This window comes from Phymastichus coffea, unplaced genomic scaffold (genome assembly GCF_024137745.1).
Source record: "Phymastichus coffea isolate CEN01 unplaced genomic scaffold, Cenicafe_Pcof_1.1 PCOF00050, whole genome shotgun sequence".
In the NCBI taxonomy this organism is placed as follows: Eukaryota; Metazoa; Arthropoda; class Insecta; order Hymenoptera; family Eulophidae; genus Phymastichus; species Phymastichus coffea.
In genome coordinates this window covers 795097-810635 of record NW_026706861.1, presented here as the reverse complement: position 1 = coordinate 810635, position 15539 = coordinate 795097, and the positions used below count along the sequence as shown (strand labels likewise).

The 15539-nt window shown below is 31.6% G+C and overlaps 4 protein-coding genes across 10 annotated transcripts; 2 read left to right on the top strand and 2 right to left on the bottom strand.

Annotated features, from left to right (window-relative positions):
• The first annotated feature begins 1411 nt into the window (after positions 1 to 1411).
• On the top strand, positions 1412 to 4906 carry LOC131665336 (zinc finger protein 729-like). 2 transcript variants are annotated; one of them, XM_058937171.1, is made up of 13 exons: positions 1412 to 1613; positions 1679 to 1759; positions 1928 to 2053; positions 2132 to 2275; positions 2363 to 2431; positions 2514 to 2681; positions 2777 to 3031; positions 3110 to 3343; positions 3423 to 3599; positions 3700 to 3906; positions 3986 to 4162; positions 4244 to 4438; positions 4640 to 4906. In XM_058937171.1, the coding sequence occupies exons 1-13, from the start codon at positions 1523 to 1525 to the stop codon at positions 4723 to 4725; spliced, it is 2010 nt and encodes a 669-aa protein (XP_058793154.1). In that variant the 5' UTR covers positions 1412 to 1522; the 3' UTR covers positions 4726 to 4906. The 2 variants fall into 2 exon arrangements, with proteins under 2 accessions (XP_058793154.1, XP_058793153.1); XM_058937170.1 differs by having other exon boundaries at positions 2360 to 2431.
• Positions 4907 to 7564: 2658 nt separating this feature from the next.
• On the top strand, positions 7565 to 10336 carry LOC131665337 (serine/threonine-protein phosphatase 6 regulatory ankyrin repeat subunit B-like). Of its 4 annotated transcripts, none has more exons than XM_058937174.1 (3): positions 7565 to 7695; positions 7896 to 8827; positions 8976 to 10336. In XM_058937174.1, exons 2-3 carry the CDS (start codon positions 7916 to 7918, stop codon positions 9792 to 9794), a joined length of 1731 nt encoding a protein of 576 aa, XP_058793157.1. In that variant the 5' UTR covers positions 7565 to 7695; positions 7896 to 7915; the 3' UTR covers positions 9795 to 10336. The 4 variants fall into 4 exon arrangements, with proteins under 4 accessions (XP_058793157.1, XP_058793155.1, XP_058793159.1 ...); XM_058937172.1 differs by having other exon boundaries at positions 7597 to 7723; XM_058937176.1 differs by having other exon boundaries at positions 7618 to 7641.
• A 179-nt stretch (positions 10337 to 10515) lies between these two features.
• Positions 10516 to 12972, bottom strand: LOC131665339 (protein TANC1-like). Of its 3 annotated transcripts, none has more exons than XM_058937179.1 (3): positions 12819 to 12972; positions 11859 to 12653; positions 10516 to 11715 (listed from the first exon to the last, which is right to left on the bottom strand). In XM_058937179.1, exons 2-3 carry the CDS (start codon positions 12633 to 12635, stop codon positions 10945 to 10947), a joined length of 1548 nt encoding a protein of 515 aa, XP_058793162.1. In that variant the 5' UTR covers positions 12636 to 12653; positions 12819 to 12972; the 3' UTR covers positions 10516 to 10944. The 3 variants fall into 3 exon arrangements, with proteins under 3 accessions (XP_058793162.1, XP_058793161.1, XP_058793163.1); XM_058937180.1 differs by having other exon boundaries at positions 10518 to 11715; positions 11859 to 12596; XM_058937178.1 differs by having other exon boundaries at positions 11859 to 12972.
• A 407-nt stretch (positions 12973 to 13379) lies between these two features.
• On the bottom strand, positions 13380 to 15539 carry LOC131665367 (mite allergen Der f 6-like). Its single transcript, XM_058937223.1, has 5 exons — positions 15430 to 15539; positions 14431 to 14521; positions 14021 to 14358; positions 13694 to 13954; positions 13380 to 13629 (listed from the first exon to the last, which is right to left on the bottom strand). Exons 2-5 carry the CDS (start codon positions 14456 to 14458, stop codon positions 13471 to 13473), a joined length of 786 nt encoding a protein of 261 aa, XP_058793206.1. The 5' UTR covers positions 14459 to 14521; positions 15430 to 15539; the 3' UTR covers positions 13380 to 13470.

Here is a 15539-nt window from a genome sequence, read left to right as displayed (position 1 = left end):
TTTATTTATTTAAATATAGTCCCGATAAATGAAATGGTAATTTCAATTTAAGTATCGCTTCGACAGATAAGCAAAAAAATTTTACGTACGCCATTTGTTTTATTTATTATAATTTTCATTCGAAAAATGTATGAATATATTATAACATATTGCACTATTTTTGAAATTGAAATATAATTTTAATAAATATAATGAATTATGGAGGTTAATTTAGAGGAACTTTTATATTTATGTACACAATTGATAATAAGATAACTCACTATTAATTTTGTTATGTATAAAATCTACTGCATTTTCTTATGTTCTTTATGCTATTTATCCACATATTTTATGGCTTTGAAATAACAAGTGCTGCATATTTGCTTACGTGTGATAAATTATTTGATTTTAATCAGTATTATCACGTGTATTGCTTACGTAATTATTATACAAATGCCGATTGAAACAACAACTAAAAAGATATACACAATATCTGTTGTAAATCTGAAGAACAAATGAAAAAAATTAAAATTTTTTATTACTAACAAATATAAATGATGTATTATAGAAAGTTATACAAATAAAAATGTTAAAAATATCAGCGTTATGGTAATGTTCTTTGGGTATTTGCTTTCCATTGCTTCTTAAAGGAAGATATTTTTTCCGTGCATATCGTACGCGTTCGCGCAAGAATGCTATGTTGTATATTTTCTATCGAATTGTGTCAAAACCAGTAGTTGAAGCAAAGTTTATCCGTAAGAATTAATGATATTTATGTTGATAACAGCACGTATGAATATTTCTGTCATTTTTAGTTGGGCGCAATATCTTGACATTTGGTACCTTTTCGAGTATCATTTTAGTCAACTACATGTTTACTAATTTATTTGCAGTCGGTTATTATGTTATTTCTTCTCATTCTTATATAACCTCTTAAACAATATGAGCAATCGTTGTTCAAGCTGCTTTATTGAATTTTGGAAAAGTTAGTTCGTTGTGATTTATACGGAATATTATTAATTTATGACAATTCAGTTTGTTATTATAATGTATAATACAGCTGTTACTTGTGTCACTTATTGATTTGTATTTTTATTTTGCCGCAATAATAAGTAATATTTTTTTACAAACAACCTACCGTTCTATTAGTCAAAAATTACATAAAAATGTATATTGATTTTTATTGTTTAGAGTATTTGTAGCGAGGATTTCCAATAATACAATGTATTTCTTCATCAAAACTGTCCAAAAATGGGCCCGGTTAAAGGCGTACTTTTAATTAAAAAGCTGCGCGTGAAAACAATTTCCGCATGGACAGCTGAGCCGCTGAGCGGTCGGCTTCACATTCAGAATTATATTACTACTATACTACTCCGTGTGCATAACATAACCTACATGAATTTAACGTATTTTCTCTATTTATATAGTTTTTTTCACTAATTACGCAAATTACGTATATGTTTGAATCATATTCTTGGTTAGTTATAAATGTATTTAGTTGCGAAGGAAATATGCTAATGATTCAAAGAACAAAGGCGTAAATATGGCAGCTGCTGTAAATAATGCGAATTCTTTTGAATTCGTTAAGATTGATGGTATACCTTCTCAAGAGGAGAAAGATAATGCAGCTTCTAGTAAATACTTTGACGAAGTAATTATTTTATCTATTTTATGTTTAATTATGTGATTATTTTTGCAGTTCATGACACTACTCAAGAAAATAAGCATAAAAATCAGTTTTTGAAAGATGAGAATTTGGACCAGGATCATAATGATGGTGGTAAATCGATTTCATTATGCACTTTGATGTGATGGGTTGTAGTTGTATTTTTGTGTGTGCTAACTCAAACACTTATAATTAATTCAAATATTTATACTTAATTCAAATACGTTTATAATTGTGCTTTTCTTGTAAATCTGTGAGTAATATTAATTTTATTTATTGTAGATACAAATGGTGCTGTAGCTGACATTACAGCAGATAACTCTGATACATTCCCTTTAGAGGATATCCCAATAATTATTTTACAGCAACCTTCTATACCAAAGATAAAAAGAAAAAAGATAATACATCGTAATATTACATTGTATCCATATAATTTAATTAATTAGTGAATTTTGTATATAAAGAGTATAATAATTAATATTTCAGAGTGCAAAATCTGTCATAAAATGTTCCAAAATCTTCAAAATTTAAAAGAGCATTCAGCACAGTGTAAAATTATAGGAAGTCCACCATGTAAATTCAGAACTTTTGAAGACTCATATTTCAAAAAACATTGGCAATCTTATCGAGGTAAATAAATACAAATTTGTTAATTAACATACAGTTAGTTATCTTAATTAAATTTGGTTGAAGATTTTATTTAAAATCTTATAGCAGATTTGCAGAAAAAGTTTAAGCCAATTCTTACCATCACTGAGGTAAAGGAAATTTTTTCACCGAATTTAGGTATGAGCATTATATTATTATATGCATTATATTATTATATTTATATTTAAATCACCAACATTAAATATTATGCATTTGTCAGATTGTCCTAATTGTCACAAAAAGTACAAGACCAAAAATCATTTATATCTGCATATGTTCAAATGTGAGAGATTACGCTGTATGCATTGTGACTTTGAGACATTTAAAACCAATGAACTGAAACGACATTTCAACACTGTACATCTAAAGCCTGAGGAACAGACCAAAAGTAAGTTACATATCAACTTTTTGATGAAAATTCTATTACCTTTTTTAACTACAAGATTTATTAATTCATCCACATAAAACTATTTATTTTTTCAGCCTGTCCTAAATGTAATAAAGTATTAAAGAACAGACACAGTTTCTCTACACATAAATGGATGTGTGGTAAAAAGCCTCGTTGTGAGTGTCACCATTGTGGTTATAAAACTTTTAATAAATGGAATTTAAGAACCCACATCTTAGCAAAACATGTACAACCAAAAGTGGAAAAAGATTTCTCACCTAACATAGATGTACCAGAAACAGAAACTGTTCCTTTGTCTCCAGTAAGTGATCATTCTATGACTAAAAAAGGTATTGTTATCATTTATTATAATTTTTTTTTACCCATACATTACTTATTATTGATTGATAATTATTATTTTTTTACAGTGTGTAGTTTTTGCAATAAAACATTCAAACATCAAAAAGCTTTAAGTGCACATACAATCCACTGTCAAATATATAATTGCAATCATTGTATTTTTCATACTTTTAGAAAATCTCAACTCAAGAAACATATTTATCAGAATCACAAAACAAAAGTTGTTTTTCTGAAAAATAATTTAGACATTCGAATTGCATCGTGTCAACTTGATATTCCAACTTCATCATCCACTGAACAAAGTAATGATAGATTTGATGTTATTAATTTTCTTATTGATCAATCTGAGATTAACATGTTATGTTGATAATTGTTTTTCAGTGTGTCGAATTTGTTACGAAATATTTCAAAATAAAGAGGCTTTATGCATTCATGCTATTAACTGTAAAGAATATGAATGTACTCTATGTAAATATAAAACTTACATACAAGCCGATCTTATGAATCATATTCAGCATAAACATGAACAAAATGGATCGTTATGTAAAAATAGAATAGGTAAGCTTATTTATATGTATTCTATTAATTAATTATTTTTATTAGATTCAAAATTAAAATCAATAATTATATTGATAATTATATTTTTCATTATTTTTAGAATGTCCAAAATGTGGTAAAAAATACAAAAACAAACAAGTTGTGACTCGTCATTTAATATATTGTGATAAGGATTTTTTGCAATGTGATTATTGTCCTTATAAAACTAAGCGCCCTAAAACATTAAAAAAGCATGTAGACTTAATACATCCCTCAACATTGGAACTTGAAGATAGTGTTGATTCACCAGATGATGAGCCCACAGCAAGTAATGAGCTTGTATCTTATGTTTGTCTGAATTTTCTATATAAACCCATATATTATTTTGTATTTATTTTGTATTTCAGTGTGTGATAAATGTGGCCAAAAATTGAAAGACCATGAAACTATAATGTTTCATAATTTCTATTGCCCAAAAAAGCCATTTTTGGATTGTAACATGTGTTCATTTAAAACTAGATATGGTTTGTGTTTGAAGAATCACGTTTTACGAGTACACTGTTGGAGCATTTTAGAGTCATATGGTACGTTTCATATTTCCTCTTTTTATACAGTTAAAATTAGTTTAATGAATGTTTAGAAATAAAAGTGTATTGATATGTTAGAATGTCCAAAATGCAGTGGAAAGTTAAAAACGCAAGAAACCTTCAGGAGGCATTTATTCAGCTGTATACCAGATACTGTTTTGCGTTGTAGCTTATGCTCTTATATGACACGAGATCCATCGTGTTTGTCAGATCATGTGATAGATAAACATTACAAAAATGATGTATTGATTACTAGTGAAACTAAGTTGATTCGTAAGTAAACGATTTTTAACTTTCAAAATTTCAATTTTTTCTGTAAGTCATCTGTAAATAAAATTATTATACATAAATTCTTTATCATTATTGTTTTATATATTGGTAACGATTGATTTATGATATTTTAGTTTCCATTTATTTATCAAAATATTCAATACAAATTTATTTTTGAATATTAAATTAATGATTATTTTTCAGCATGTCCCAAATGCGGTAATAAAGTGAATAATCCTCAAAGTTGGCATAGTCACTTAAAATATTGTGAAAAGGAGCCTCACAGGTGAAAACAATATTAAATAATCATGTATTCATAAAAATCGGGAAAAGCTGTTGAACTCGAAGATAATATTAAGTAAATTAGCTTTGTATATATTTTTATACATTGAACTTAATATCTCTTATTTTCGGTGTAAAATCTCAAATCTTCAATGAGATTTAATAAAAGTAAGCAACATGTTAGCTTGCGAAATTTGTACATACAAATACGAGTATTTAAATATATTTAAATATGATCTAAAAATAGTCGTGTTTTTCTTTCATATTTGCTATAAAAATATTTTCAAAATTGAAAATTATTGATTGAAAAAAATAATTCAATATACTACGTTTTTTTACAATTAAATTTTCCTATGTATCCACTAACGTAGGTACAAATAGTCGGTAGCATAATTGGACAGAGTTGTTTTAGCATGAACATATATATTCGATAAATCTGTTTTCCAGAATTTTGATTTCACTGTTTTAGATTATTTTATAATTAATGATGAATTGGTTTTGTACTGGTATATAAAGTTCCTTATTGAGGCAAAAACCTGCCGCTTGTGAAGATATTTGATTAAAATTTCGAAAGTTTGAGAGTACTTTACTTTAGGAATAGCATATAGCATAGTGCTATGAAATTGTACCGAAAAATTACTAATGATATAGTGATATTATAAATCAAATTATAATTACTAATAATAGTTATTCGTATAAAAAATCTCTACATGATAATCCTGATCAAACTTCAACTTTGTCAGTAGTCCTTCAATAGCTTCACGTACATTTGAATGATTTTCTACCGAAACATTCAAGAGTTGTGATATTATATAGACGTTCGTCTTATGTTGTTTATTACATTTAAATTGATTAATTCAATCAATTAATTCAATCAATAATTAATCTTACAAATAGTTGTCTGTTATGATGTAAACCATGGTGAAATTATTGAAGATATTGATGCAACAGTTATAGTCCAAAACCGTTTTGCTAGTCACTCACTTAAATTTCAAAGGAAGCCCGATCAATGATTGTTTCGTTATAAATATTAAATGTAATTTTTTCAAAGCGTTATAAATAGCATAAATTTCTTATATTTGATTGAGAAATCATATCACGTATAATCTCAAAATAAATAAACAAAAATGTTTGGACGGTAAAGCGATTTCATGAATTTCCAAGCTTAAAAATGTTCTATTTCGCTTGTGTCATTGACAATAATTCAATATATATAGTTAACTTTACATGCATTATCAAATAAAAAAATGTATCTTTTGTAAATCAACGTATTACAAACGATCCATCCGCGTAGCATTAGAACTAATAGTACATTTATTTTACAAAGATCCATGAGCCCCTCATAATTTTTTTCAGTATACAGCATCCGCGCAGTGCATAACCCATATGCGGCTGCGTAGATTCCCTATAAGTGAGTTCTTGATATATACCCGAAGGAGGGATACATTGAAAATATTCTCTCTTAAATAGTGTTTAAAATATTTTCTATTAAATAATAATGATTCATTTAAGATTTTATCTGTTCTATCGCCACATGATAACTTTTAGATTATTCTTATTCAAGTCAATTTTATACTTTTATTTTTACAATAACAATATTGAAACGTCTCGACTTTACAAATGTATTATTCTACATGATTCTTGGAGAAAACTGTTACATTATACTTTTTATTTCGAAGCATTCAAGACATCCTCAATAACCGCCGCGTATTTCTGCATCCATAGAATAACACCCTATCAAGATCTTTTATCACGGGACTATTGGTAATACCACCTGGATGCTGTATGCCTCAATGCAATAGCTGTCTTGCCACCGCTATTTGTAATTTGTATATGCAATATTGTAATTCAAATTCGACATTGCTTGCAGCTTCGGCTCTCAACTATTCCTGTGGTTACAGATTCAGCAAAAATGGAAACGGTCGAAATTGTTTTCGACTAGAAAAAAAAGTTAGTTTCGTTTAATTAGGGTTGGGATAGTCACCAATTATAGCATTCAAAAGTGAGTATTTTTTTCATCTAACATTTAAGAAATTCATTTAGATCATTTTACTTTACTGTTGTATGTGTTTCAGATCGTTCAGTTGAGTTGGATAATACTGGCTGTGGTTTTGTTTTTGACAAATATTATAATGCTCTTCTTACGCTGACAAAAAAGTGAAGATGATCCGATTTCCTCGTGGACAATGATAACGTCTTACATAAATATCGTAGGCTTATCGTTGCCGCTTACATTACTGATTGATATAATTATGGATTCGACTATTATTTATGTACTGGAAAAGGATTATGAAAGCGCAACTCTTGGAGAAGCTCCTTACCAAACGTTATTGAATATTGCGGCATAATTATTTTATGTGAATGAAAATATCACGTCTCTATTATTCCAGTATCAACACTTCGATAATCGATAATCAGGACCTCCCAAATTTCTAAAAACGTTGATGAAATATTAGAATTTTCGGTGATCCCTCCTTTACAATTGTTTGTCGTGCGTTACTAATTTTATCGGTGCACGACGAAGTAATTTTAAAGGCAAGTGCAGCAACGTTGCTGATCACCATTGCCTTCGATGTTTTAATAATCACCTTAAAATAAGTCTTCTCTTATTGTTGACAAATTATTATTTTTTATTGGAATATTTTTCCTGCGCGCATGAATTTTGAACATCGACCAAAACGTTCGAGTAAAATTGTCAAATTACATTTAGATATCGGAGAACAAGCATTCTTTCTTTTTGTTTTAATAAACAGGTTTGTAGTCGCAAATTAGTTTGAGGAAATTAAGTTGGCACATTAGTTTGAGGGAATTAAGAAGAAGACTCTACTCGAGAAAGAGAAGTAATAGGATCAAGCAGCAGTTGTATTAGACAGGGTTTACGACTAGCATATAATCATTACGTCGAATTATCTACTCAATTCGGGGTAAGCGCTAATACTCGTCAGTAAGGACGCTGTAGTTCTCCATTGATCGCAGCTGTACGTATTTTAAAAGCAGAATTAGTCGGTTAGTTTCATATTTTTCGTGTCATTCGTGAGCCAATGCAATATACTGCAAATAAAAACGAGGCTATAAATGTTATGTGATTATGTGATAATTATTTAATAAGAAAAGTAATCTTCTCTCTGGATTATAATTTACTCAAATAGATAAAAAAAATTATTTGGTATCGTTAAAGGGTGTGGATGCGGATGAAAAATGAAAACTAATAAATCTGTGTCTGGTAAGAAGGCTAACAGCAAGTCAAGACTAAAAGATAAAAAAGCGGACGTTAGCTTCGGCGTCCAGGCTCAGAAATTGGCTGCCCTGCGAGACTTGGAGTATGCACTGGATAATAAAGAAAGTCATGACCCTAGCTTGTTGCGTCTCGCCCACAGAGTCGCGAAAATGCCAGATTTACCAACGAGTATATTGATGCGTTTGCTGATTCTTGGCGTGACAGTAGGAAAGAAACTTCTTGTACGGCTGGTTCTCAACAGTCAGAAGATCAATCTCAATACACCCGAGGGAGTTGAATTGTTATGGACATCTGTAGACAATGGCCAAATCGAAATCACTAGCATGTTGGTATCTTCAGGAGTTGACACGAACGTGTGCAGAGTCAACAGTAATCGCACTCTTCTTCACGAAATCGTGAGAAACTTCGACAAGGTCGACAATAAGAAGAAGATAAAACTCGTTAAGTTAGTGTTGAAGAAAGGTGCCGCCGCCAATGTTCGAGACAGTCAAGGTCGCAGCGCGCTCAGCGATGCGATCATGCTTTATCATTGTCCAACTGAAGTGGTAGAAATCCTTTTACAGTACGGTGCGGAATTAACGACTGATTACGTGAGGTTGAATGACATTTTCTCAGCTTCGAGAATAAAGCCGCACATATTACCAATGTTGGTCGCTTTACCAGAGCTGGACGAGAAGGCACGGAACAAAAGAGGATTCATGGCTATTGATGGTCTTATCTCTAGTAATTACCCTGGTGCACACAAGATAATCAAGAAGATATTAGATTTAGGTGTGAACGTTAACTCCATCGAACCATTTTACAGTGAAGACGCTGGAAGAAGACCGAGTTCACTTTTAATGGCGGCGCTAGCATGGAATAGGAAACACATGGTAAGGTGCCTGTCCACTCTACATTTTCCACTAGAGTCTATTGAAAACGGGAGGTAATGTGTGTCCTATACGTCCTCGTGATACTTTTCAAATATTATTTATTCGAAAGATACGTTTGTATATACGCGTTTAACATTTCGGTTCGCAGGTGAAGCTGTTACTGGATTACGGCGCAAATGCAGAGCAACCCGACAGCTTTGGTATCACTCCGCTCTTCCGAGCTACTAGTGCTGTCGACTGCTCGCGTGTTTGTAGGTGGCTGATTCAAAAAGGTGCCAACCTTCGCGCTGCTAATGACAACGGGTTCGGTTGGACTCCACTTCACGGGGCGTGTATTCATAGGTCGATAAAGAGTGCGCACTTGCTTCTGAATCTTGGTGTCGACATAAATATTTTGGACTACGGAGGTTTCACGCCATTCCACTATACCAGAGACAATACCCAGAAGATTCAATATCTGTTTATGAAACATTTCGCTTTGATAATTGCCAAAGGAGGACAAGTCAGCGATAGCGATATGGACAAGATTAATAGTTCAAGGTTTTTGCAACGTTATTTCCAAAAGTGCACCTTAGAGTTAATACAAATGAAAACTGAATACATTTTCAATAACATTTCCTATTTTGCTCTATTCAGTAAAAGTATATACAGCCTTCTGCGATTGATGGGAAATCCTGTTTTCTCTAGTAATTTTAAACGAAGTTCACGAAGGCGAAAAACTTTATTTCCGAAATATGCCTACATGCTCTTAGATTCTTTTGAAATTGCTAAGAACAGATACAAAGTATTTTTAGCAGAACTGAACCGTATTCAAAATACTTTTATTGGAATATTTCCTAATCTCGTAATTGAAAATATAGCATGGTTCTCTTGCAAAGAACAATTGGAGCGTTGCCGATACCATTATTACATGTCTCTTCACGCGAAAGTGCAAAATACCAGGGCTGACTTAGCGACCATTTCATAAACGTATTACTACGTGATTGGGGGAAGAAACTTTTGAACTTTCCATTCGAATGACGTACTTTTTTGTTTTATTCCAATCTTTTTATTTTTTAATAATTTTGAAGTTTGATGTCTCTGTAAAAATCAATTTTTAGTTATTGTTTTATGAGTACGATTGTCGTATTTGTTATTGTATAAATGTGTAGTTTGAAATTAGTATATGAAAATATACTATAGTCTGATGTTAGTGTACTATATACTATTTGTACGTTATTGGTTTAAATGATATTTATAACATTTCTTGTTGTTTCGTAATATATTTACGAAATTAATTACTTAGTTGCTGTGTGGTGTGTTTTTTACCTGTAAGTATTAATATGCACTTACATTACAACTATGAAATGAATTTCAGCTAGTTTCTAATAAAAATCTCACTAGAATAAATCATTAGTACAGTAAAATTATTGTATTGTATTCTTACATAAAATATGAGCCTTATTATCAAAGAATACCCCATACGAGCTTGTAAAATAATTAGCAATGTATCGACACGATAAAGCAACATAAATGGATCATGAAAGTAATTGCTTGTAGTATTTTTAAAGACTCGATTATTTTTGTAAAGTAAAACCCTAATTCACGAACTTCAATTGTTATGACTTGTGAACGTCTTTAGGACAAAAATTGGAATCTTGATAGTTTAAAAGTTTTGAAATATGAATTTTATTTTAAAATTCTATCAATTCAAGAGTTGTGGAAATGCAAATGTATTTTTTTATGAATACACAAATATTTGGCAAGTTAAGCAAGTTACTACTAATAGTAACAGCTCCATAGTTTTAGCTATAGGAGACAGCTTGACTTATCTGATATTGATAACATTTAACCTAGTGCCAATTTCAAGCATTACGCTACAAATTATATCAAAATCATATTGAAGACTACAGATAACAAATAAATTTCATTTTAGCAATTTCATATAGCAATCTTTTTTCAGCATTCGTTAGCTTATGTCAAAATACAATAAAAACTTATTAATCGACAGTCAGTATAAGTTAATAAAGTTAATAAAGTGGTTATTTACTTAGCGTTGTTTGTATGATTTGACGTATACAATATTTCAGTGATATTAATATACGAATCACAATGTGCACGCAGAAAGTTACATTATTTCATTTAAAATTGACTGTGTTTTGATAGCAATGAAAAAGAATATTTTCTAAAACCGGGTATGGCAGTACGTAGTTGAAGATCTCGCGCAGTTGGCCTTCTCTGACGGCCATGGCGTTTTTTCGTTTCTCGGCATTCTTCAATTTAAGCTTCACATCTTCGACATAATGTGGAAATAACTTTTCCAGCTGATTTTCGCCACATTTGTCTCGAAACCGTCGACTTCGCATGAAAAACGATAGTTTCTCTACATTCTGAATCAGAATGGAAAATAACGTCGTACACTCTGAAATATTGATAGATTTCATCGAAGTCAGTTCGCTCATGCACTCGTCGCAGAACTTTTTCATTAGGGGGTTTTCCTCGATAATTTTCTTATCGGATGGATGAATATCGACACCCTTGCTCTCCAAAATCGCAAAACGTTTGATCATCATTCGATGAATATCGGTTAGAGATTTCAAAAATTTCGCGTAAGAGAACGGCGTTCGATGAAGTAGATCGAGAACTTTCACATCAGCTTCATGGTATAGCAGAATGTTTAAGACTTTTAGTTTTGGCACTCCTCTGCAGGCGGCATGCAAGGCACACTGACCATAATGTGAAATTTGAGATCTCGACTCGCTTCCACAGTGAGCGTTAATTTTGGCACCAGCAAAGATAAGCAACTTAACAACTTCGGGTTGATTCGTACTGGCTGACAAGTACAGCGGTAAAACTCCATCCCTTGATGATTTATTCACATTGATTCCATATTCGATCAATACCTGTACCTTTAAATACACAAACAATGTAATTAATTAATTAAATTCATAAGAATTAAATGAGAAATGATCAAACGTAGCAGGTACTATTGAAAAACAAGAAAATATTGAAAGGAATTGTAAATCACGGGTTGAATCTTCATAAAACTTACCGTTTTACTTTTTCTGCAGCGAATAGCGCAAATCAGCACATCGCCATACGTGTTGATCACATCAACATCCAGTCGCGAACACATAGCATCGATAGCTGGTAAAATTTGATGTTCATCACCAGGGAGAAGGTAGAGCTGATAGAAAGTATTAACCGCCCGCACATACTTCGTCTCAACAGGAATCGTATCTTGATCAATAATCAAACCAACCAGTTGCACAATATGTGGGCTTCTGACCATCTGGTGTATAACGGAATTTCTAACTTCGGTGCCTTTTTTGAGTAAAGCTTCGACGATGCTTAGAGATCCAGTGTCGATGGCGCGACAAAATATGTATTCCATCTCGAATACAGTGGCCTCTCCCCCATATTCCATCGTCAACAGTGCAACTTCGTGATGTTTTAGATTTTTGCTGGATCCAAGTTCGTATAATAAACTTGACTCGAAGGTGTCGTTTGGTTTTTTTACGTTCACATTGGCTCCCGAGCGGATTAGTATTGAAGCTATCTCCATGTTATCTTCCAATATGGCATCCCACAGTATGTAGCCGCCTTTGTTTGTTTGTAAATTTGGCTTCTCTTGCAAAATTTCAAGCACCAGCGACACATCGTGGCTTTTCACTGCGGCGCGTAAGCGATTGAGCAATTCGTTATTACGTTGGTTCTCCAAATCGGAAGAGTCAGTGCAGTCACTATCATAGATTACGTTCTCTAATTCCTCGGATGAATTTACTTGTTCCTGATCAGCATGGGAATCGTTTAATTGCTCGGATGACATGTTAGGATGCTTCGACGACTTTGAGAAAGTCGAATCAAAAAATCAGTAAAGCTTCAAATAGGTCGCCAATCGTTTTTTTTTCAACATTAAGATGTATTAGTTATTTGTAAAAAGCTATTTCTCAGAAGTTATCACTTTTCAATTTTCAATGAATATTGAAATACAATAACGAAATTTGCTTACTTGAAATTAGTATCGGAAAGTCAAAAGTCAGTTGAGAGTGAAACTAAGGAAGTTCGTCGACGGAATACAAAAATCAAATTACAATGCCAAAAAGAAAAAAACCATAGAAGCCACTGCTAGAACTGATTTACTTTCGGCAGAATATATATTTGAACTGTTTCTGTAGCCTATGACTATATTACTAGGCGATTATGTCTTATTAATTAGCTACTTACAGAAGCTTAGTTAATCGCCCATTAAAACGGGGTAAAGTAGCACTACGGGGTTAGAAATTTGTTTGTTTGAAGACGCTATCGCCTAAGTAAATTACTGGCTTTGTGAATGGAATATTTCAGTGACATTGAATATCAATAATATATTTACAATAGTTTCGCTACATATATTTATATTTATATTTTTCTAATTCTGTATTACATGGCAAAAGTCAATAAAAATTGTTGCTTAAATATACATATTATTTTCCAATGCTGAAGTCTGAAGGGACAGAAAAATTATGGAATCAGTTAAAAATTATATCAATTTTATTAACATTTTACAATCTAATGATATTGTATTTGCTTGTATAGTTGACATATGAGTTTCAAAAGAGTAACATAGTTTTTCAATGACTTTTCATAACACTTATAAAACAAGCTGTAAAACTTGTAGAAAATTAAGCATTGCTCAAAATGTCCTGGATAAATCTTTGGTAATATTCTAAACCTATATGTAAGTCCTGCTCAACGTGTCGATCTCCAATGATATCTATGAATTTTCCATGGTTCACTCCGATAATTAAATTATTGTATAATATCGGACTGCCTTCATTTTCCTAATGACAAACGCAATAGAATAATAATCAGGTGTTCACGTGACATGAAATTACATTAATTTACCTTGCCGAGCAATTGAGAGGCTCCGATAGTGCAGAAGTATTTTTCATTGATCTTAAATCGACTCCCCGTCAGTCTATAAAGATTTTCATTACACTGATCCGGCGTCAACACTTTTAAAACACTTGTTTGTAAGCATCTCAAAAGATTTTTATCGTCGTCCTGCTCCCAACCTACTGTCACTACGTTTTTACCGTAGAAATTAATGTTTAGAGATGTATCGTTAATCAATCCTGGCTTCACGTCAGTCACTGCTTGCTTCAACTAATTATAACATTGTTAATGAAAAACTCCATATGAAAACTATACTAGAACCTAACTATTTATTACCGTTAAAATAGCAATGTCGTTGTTAGGGTAAAATGTCGAATGATGACGTTTGATCCAGTCGTCGAAACGCATGACTGACTCAACGTTTACGTACTCGTAATTGCTATCGGAGAGCAAATCTGTGGGACCGATTGATACTTTCAAATTTTTCGCTCTTTGATTTTGTACGCAGAGTTCGGATGTGAGGACGTGTCTTTGCGATATGAGAGCTCCACCGCAGATGTGATTGTTCTCCGTGCCGATGGATACGATAAATGATGGACATTCATCCATATTGATTGATTTTGTATTGCTAGCGATGAGCGCATCAGCTGTACTTGAGAAGCTCTGCAAAATGCCTTGAAAAATAAAAAGTTTTTATGGTAACACCAAATGTTTATATGATAGTAGGCCTATATAAATATACTCACTAAATAAAATAAAAAATATCCTGTACATATTGTAAGTAATACGATGTTGAACTTTCGATTAAACGTAAAATTTGTTTATTTAAAGTATTCACTGAAATAGTAATAAACAATCATTAGTAATTTACTACAATTCTCGTAAGGTACGGAATTGAATTGTTGTCTTGTGAGATTTTAATTCAGAAGTTTGTGAATATAAGTTTTATTTAACTAATGTTTTTTCTTCCAAAATTAGTTCTTAAATTGTATATATTGGAAAAATTACAATGCATGAATTTTACAAGTTGATAAAATATTGACGCAATTCATTGCTATGGAATAATGAGTATATTTTCCCAACATTTCATTATTAGTCATTGTTTTTGTGCAGTTTGTTTTCCTGAAATGATTTAATAGTATTTAAGAATGACTAATATGTAATTACCAAATGGGTAACGTGCAATTCAGTAAAAGAACAAACGGAATAACCAATTGTGAGCAAACACAGGACAGCGTCATTCGATTTAATTGTTGGTGCTTTGAAAAATGATATTTCTATCAATATTTTTGAACGCTATTTTCTGCCTAAAAGTGCTGATTAACCACGTTTTGTTAATCAAACTCGTTTAACATTATAGAAAAAAAATTTGCTTTATATAGACTGATATATTTCTTGTTTAAAGAAGGATGCTCATAGTGATTAATAACTATGAAAATAATCAATGTATTCGGATTACCATTTAGATTATGGTAAAGATTTATTTAAAAGCTGTTATGAAACATTTTTAAATATAAATACAATTGCTTTTAGAGTAAATTGACAAAGATAATAATGATATTGCAATTCACAAAATATTAAGTGTCAAATGTTATTCATGGAGCTCATTGTGAAAGTTTTTAAAGTAACAAAAATGTTCAGCAATGACAAATTATAGATCATTTAAGATCAGTCTTGAGCATCAATATCATATCTACAGTTTCAATTGCTCGAGTTAGATTTATTTACATTGGGTATCTACTTACAGGTATCGCCAGTAAATGCAGGTGCTAACGCAGAGAATTCGAGAAGCCGCGTAAATGTCGCGATACTTTTGGACAAAGGAGTGAATTCCAACTGACTGCTTCCACTGCCG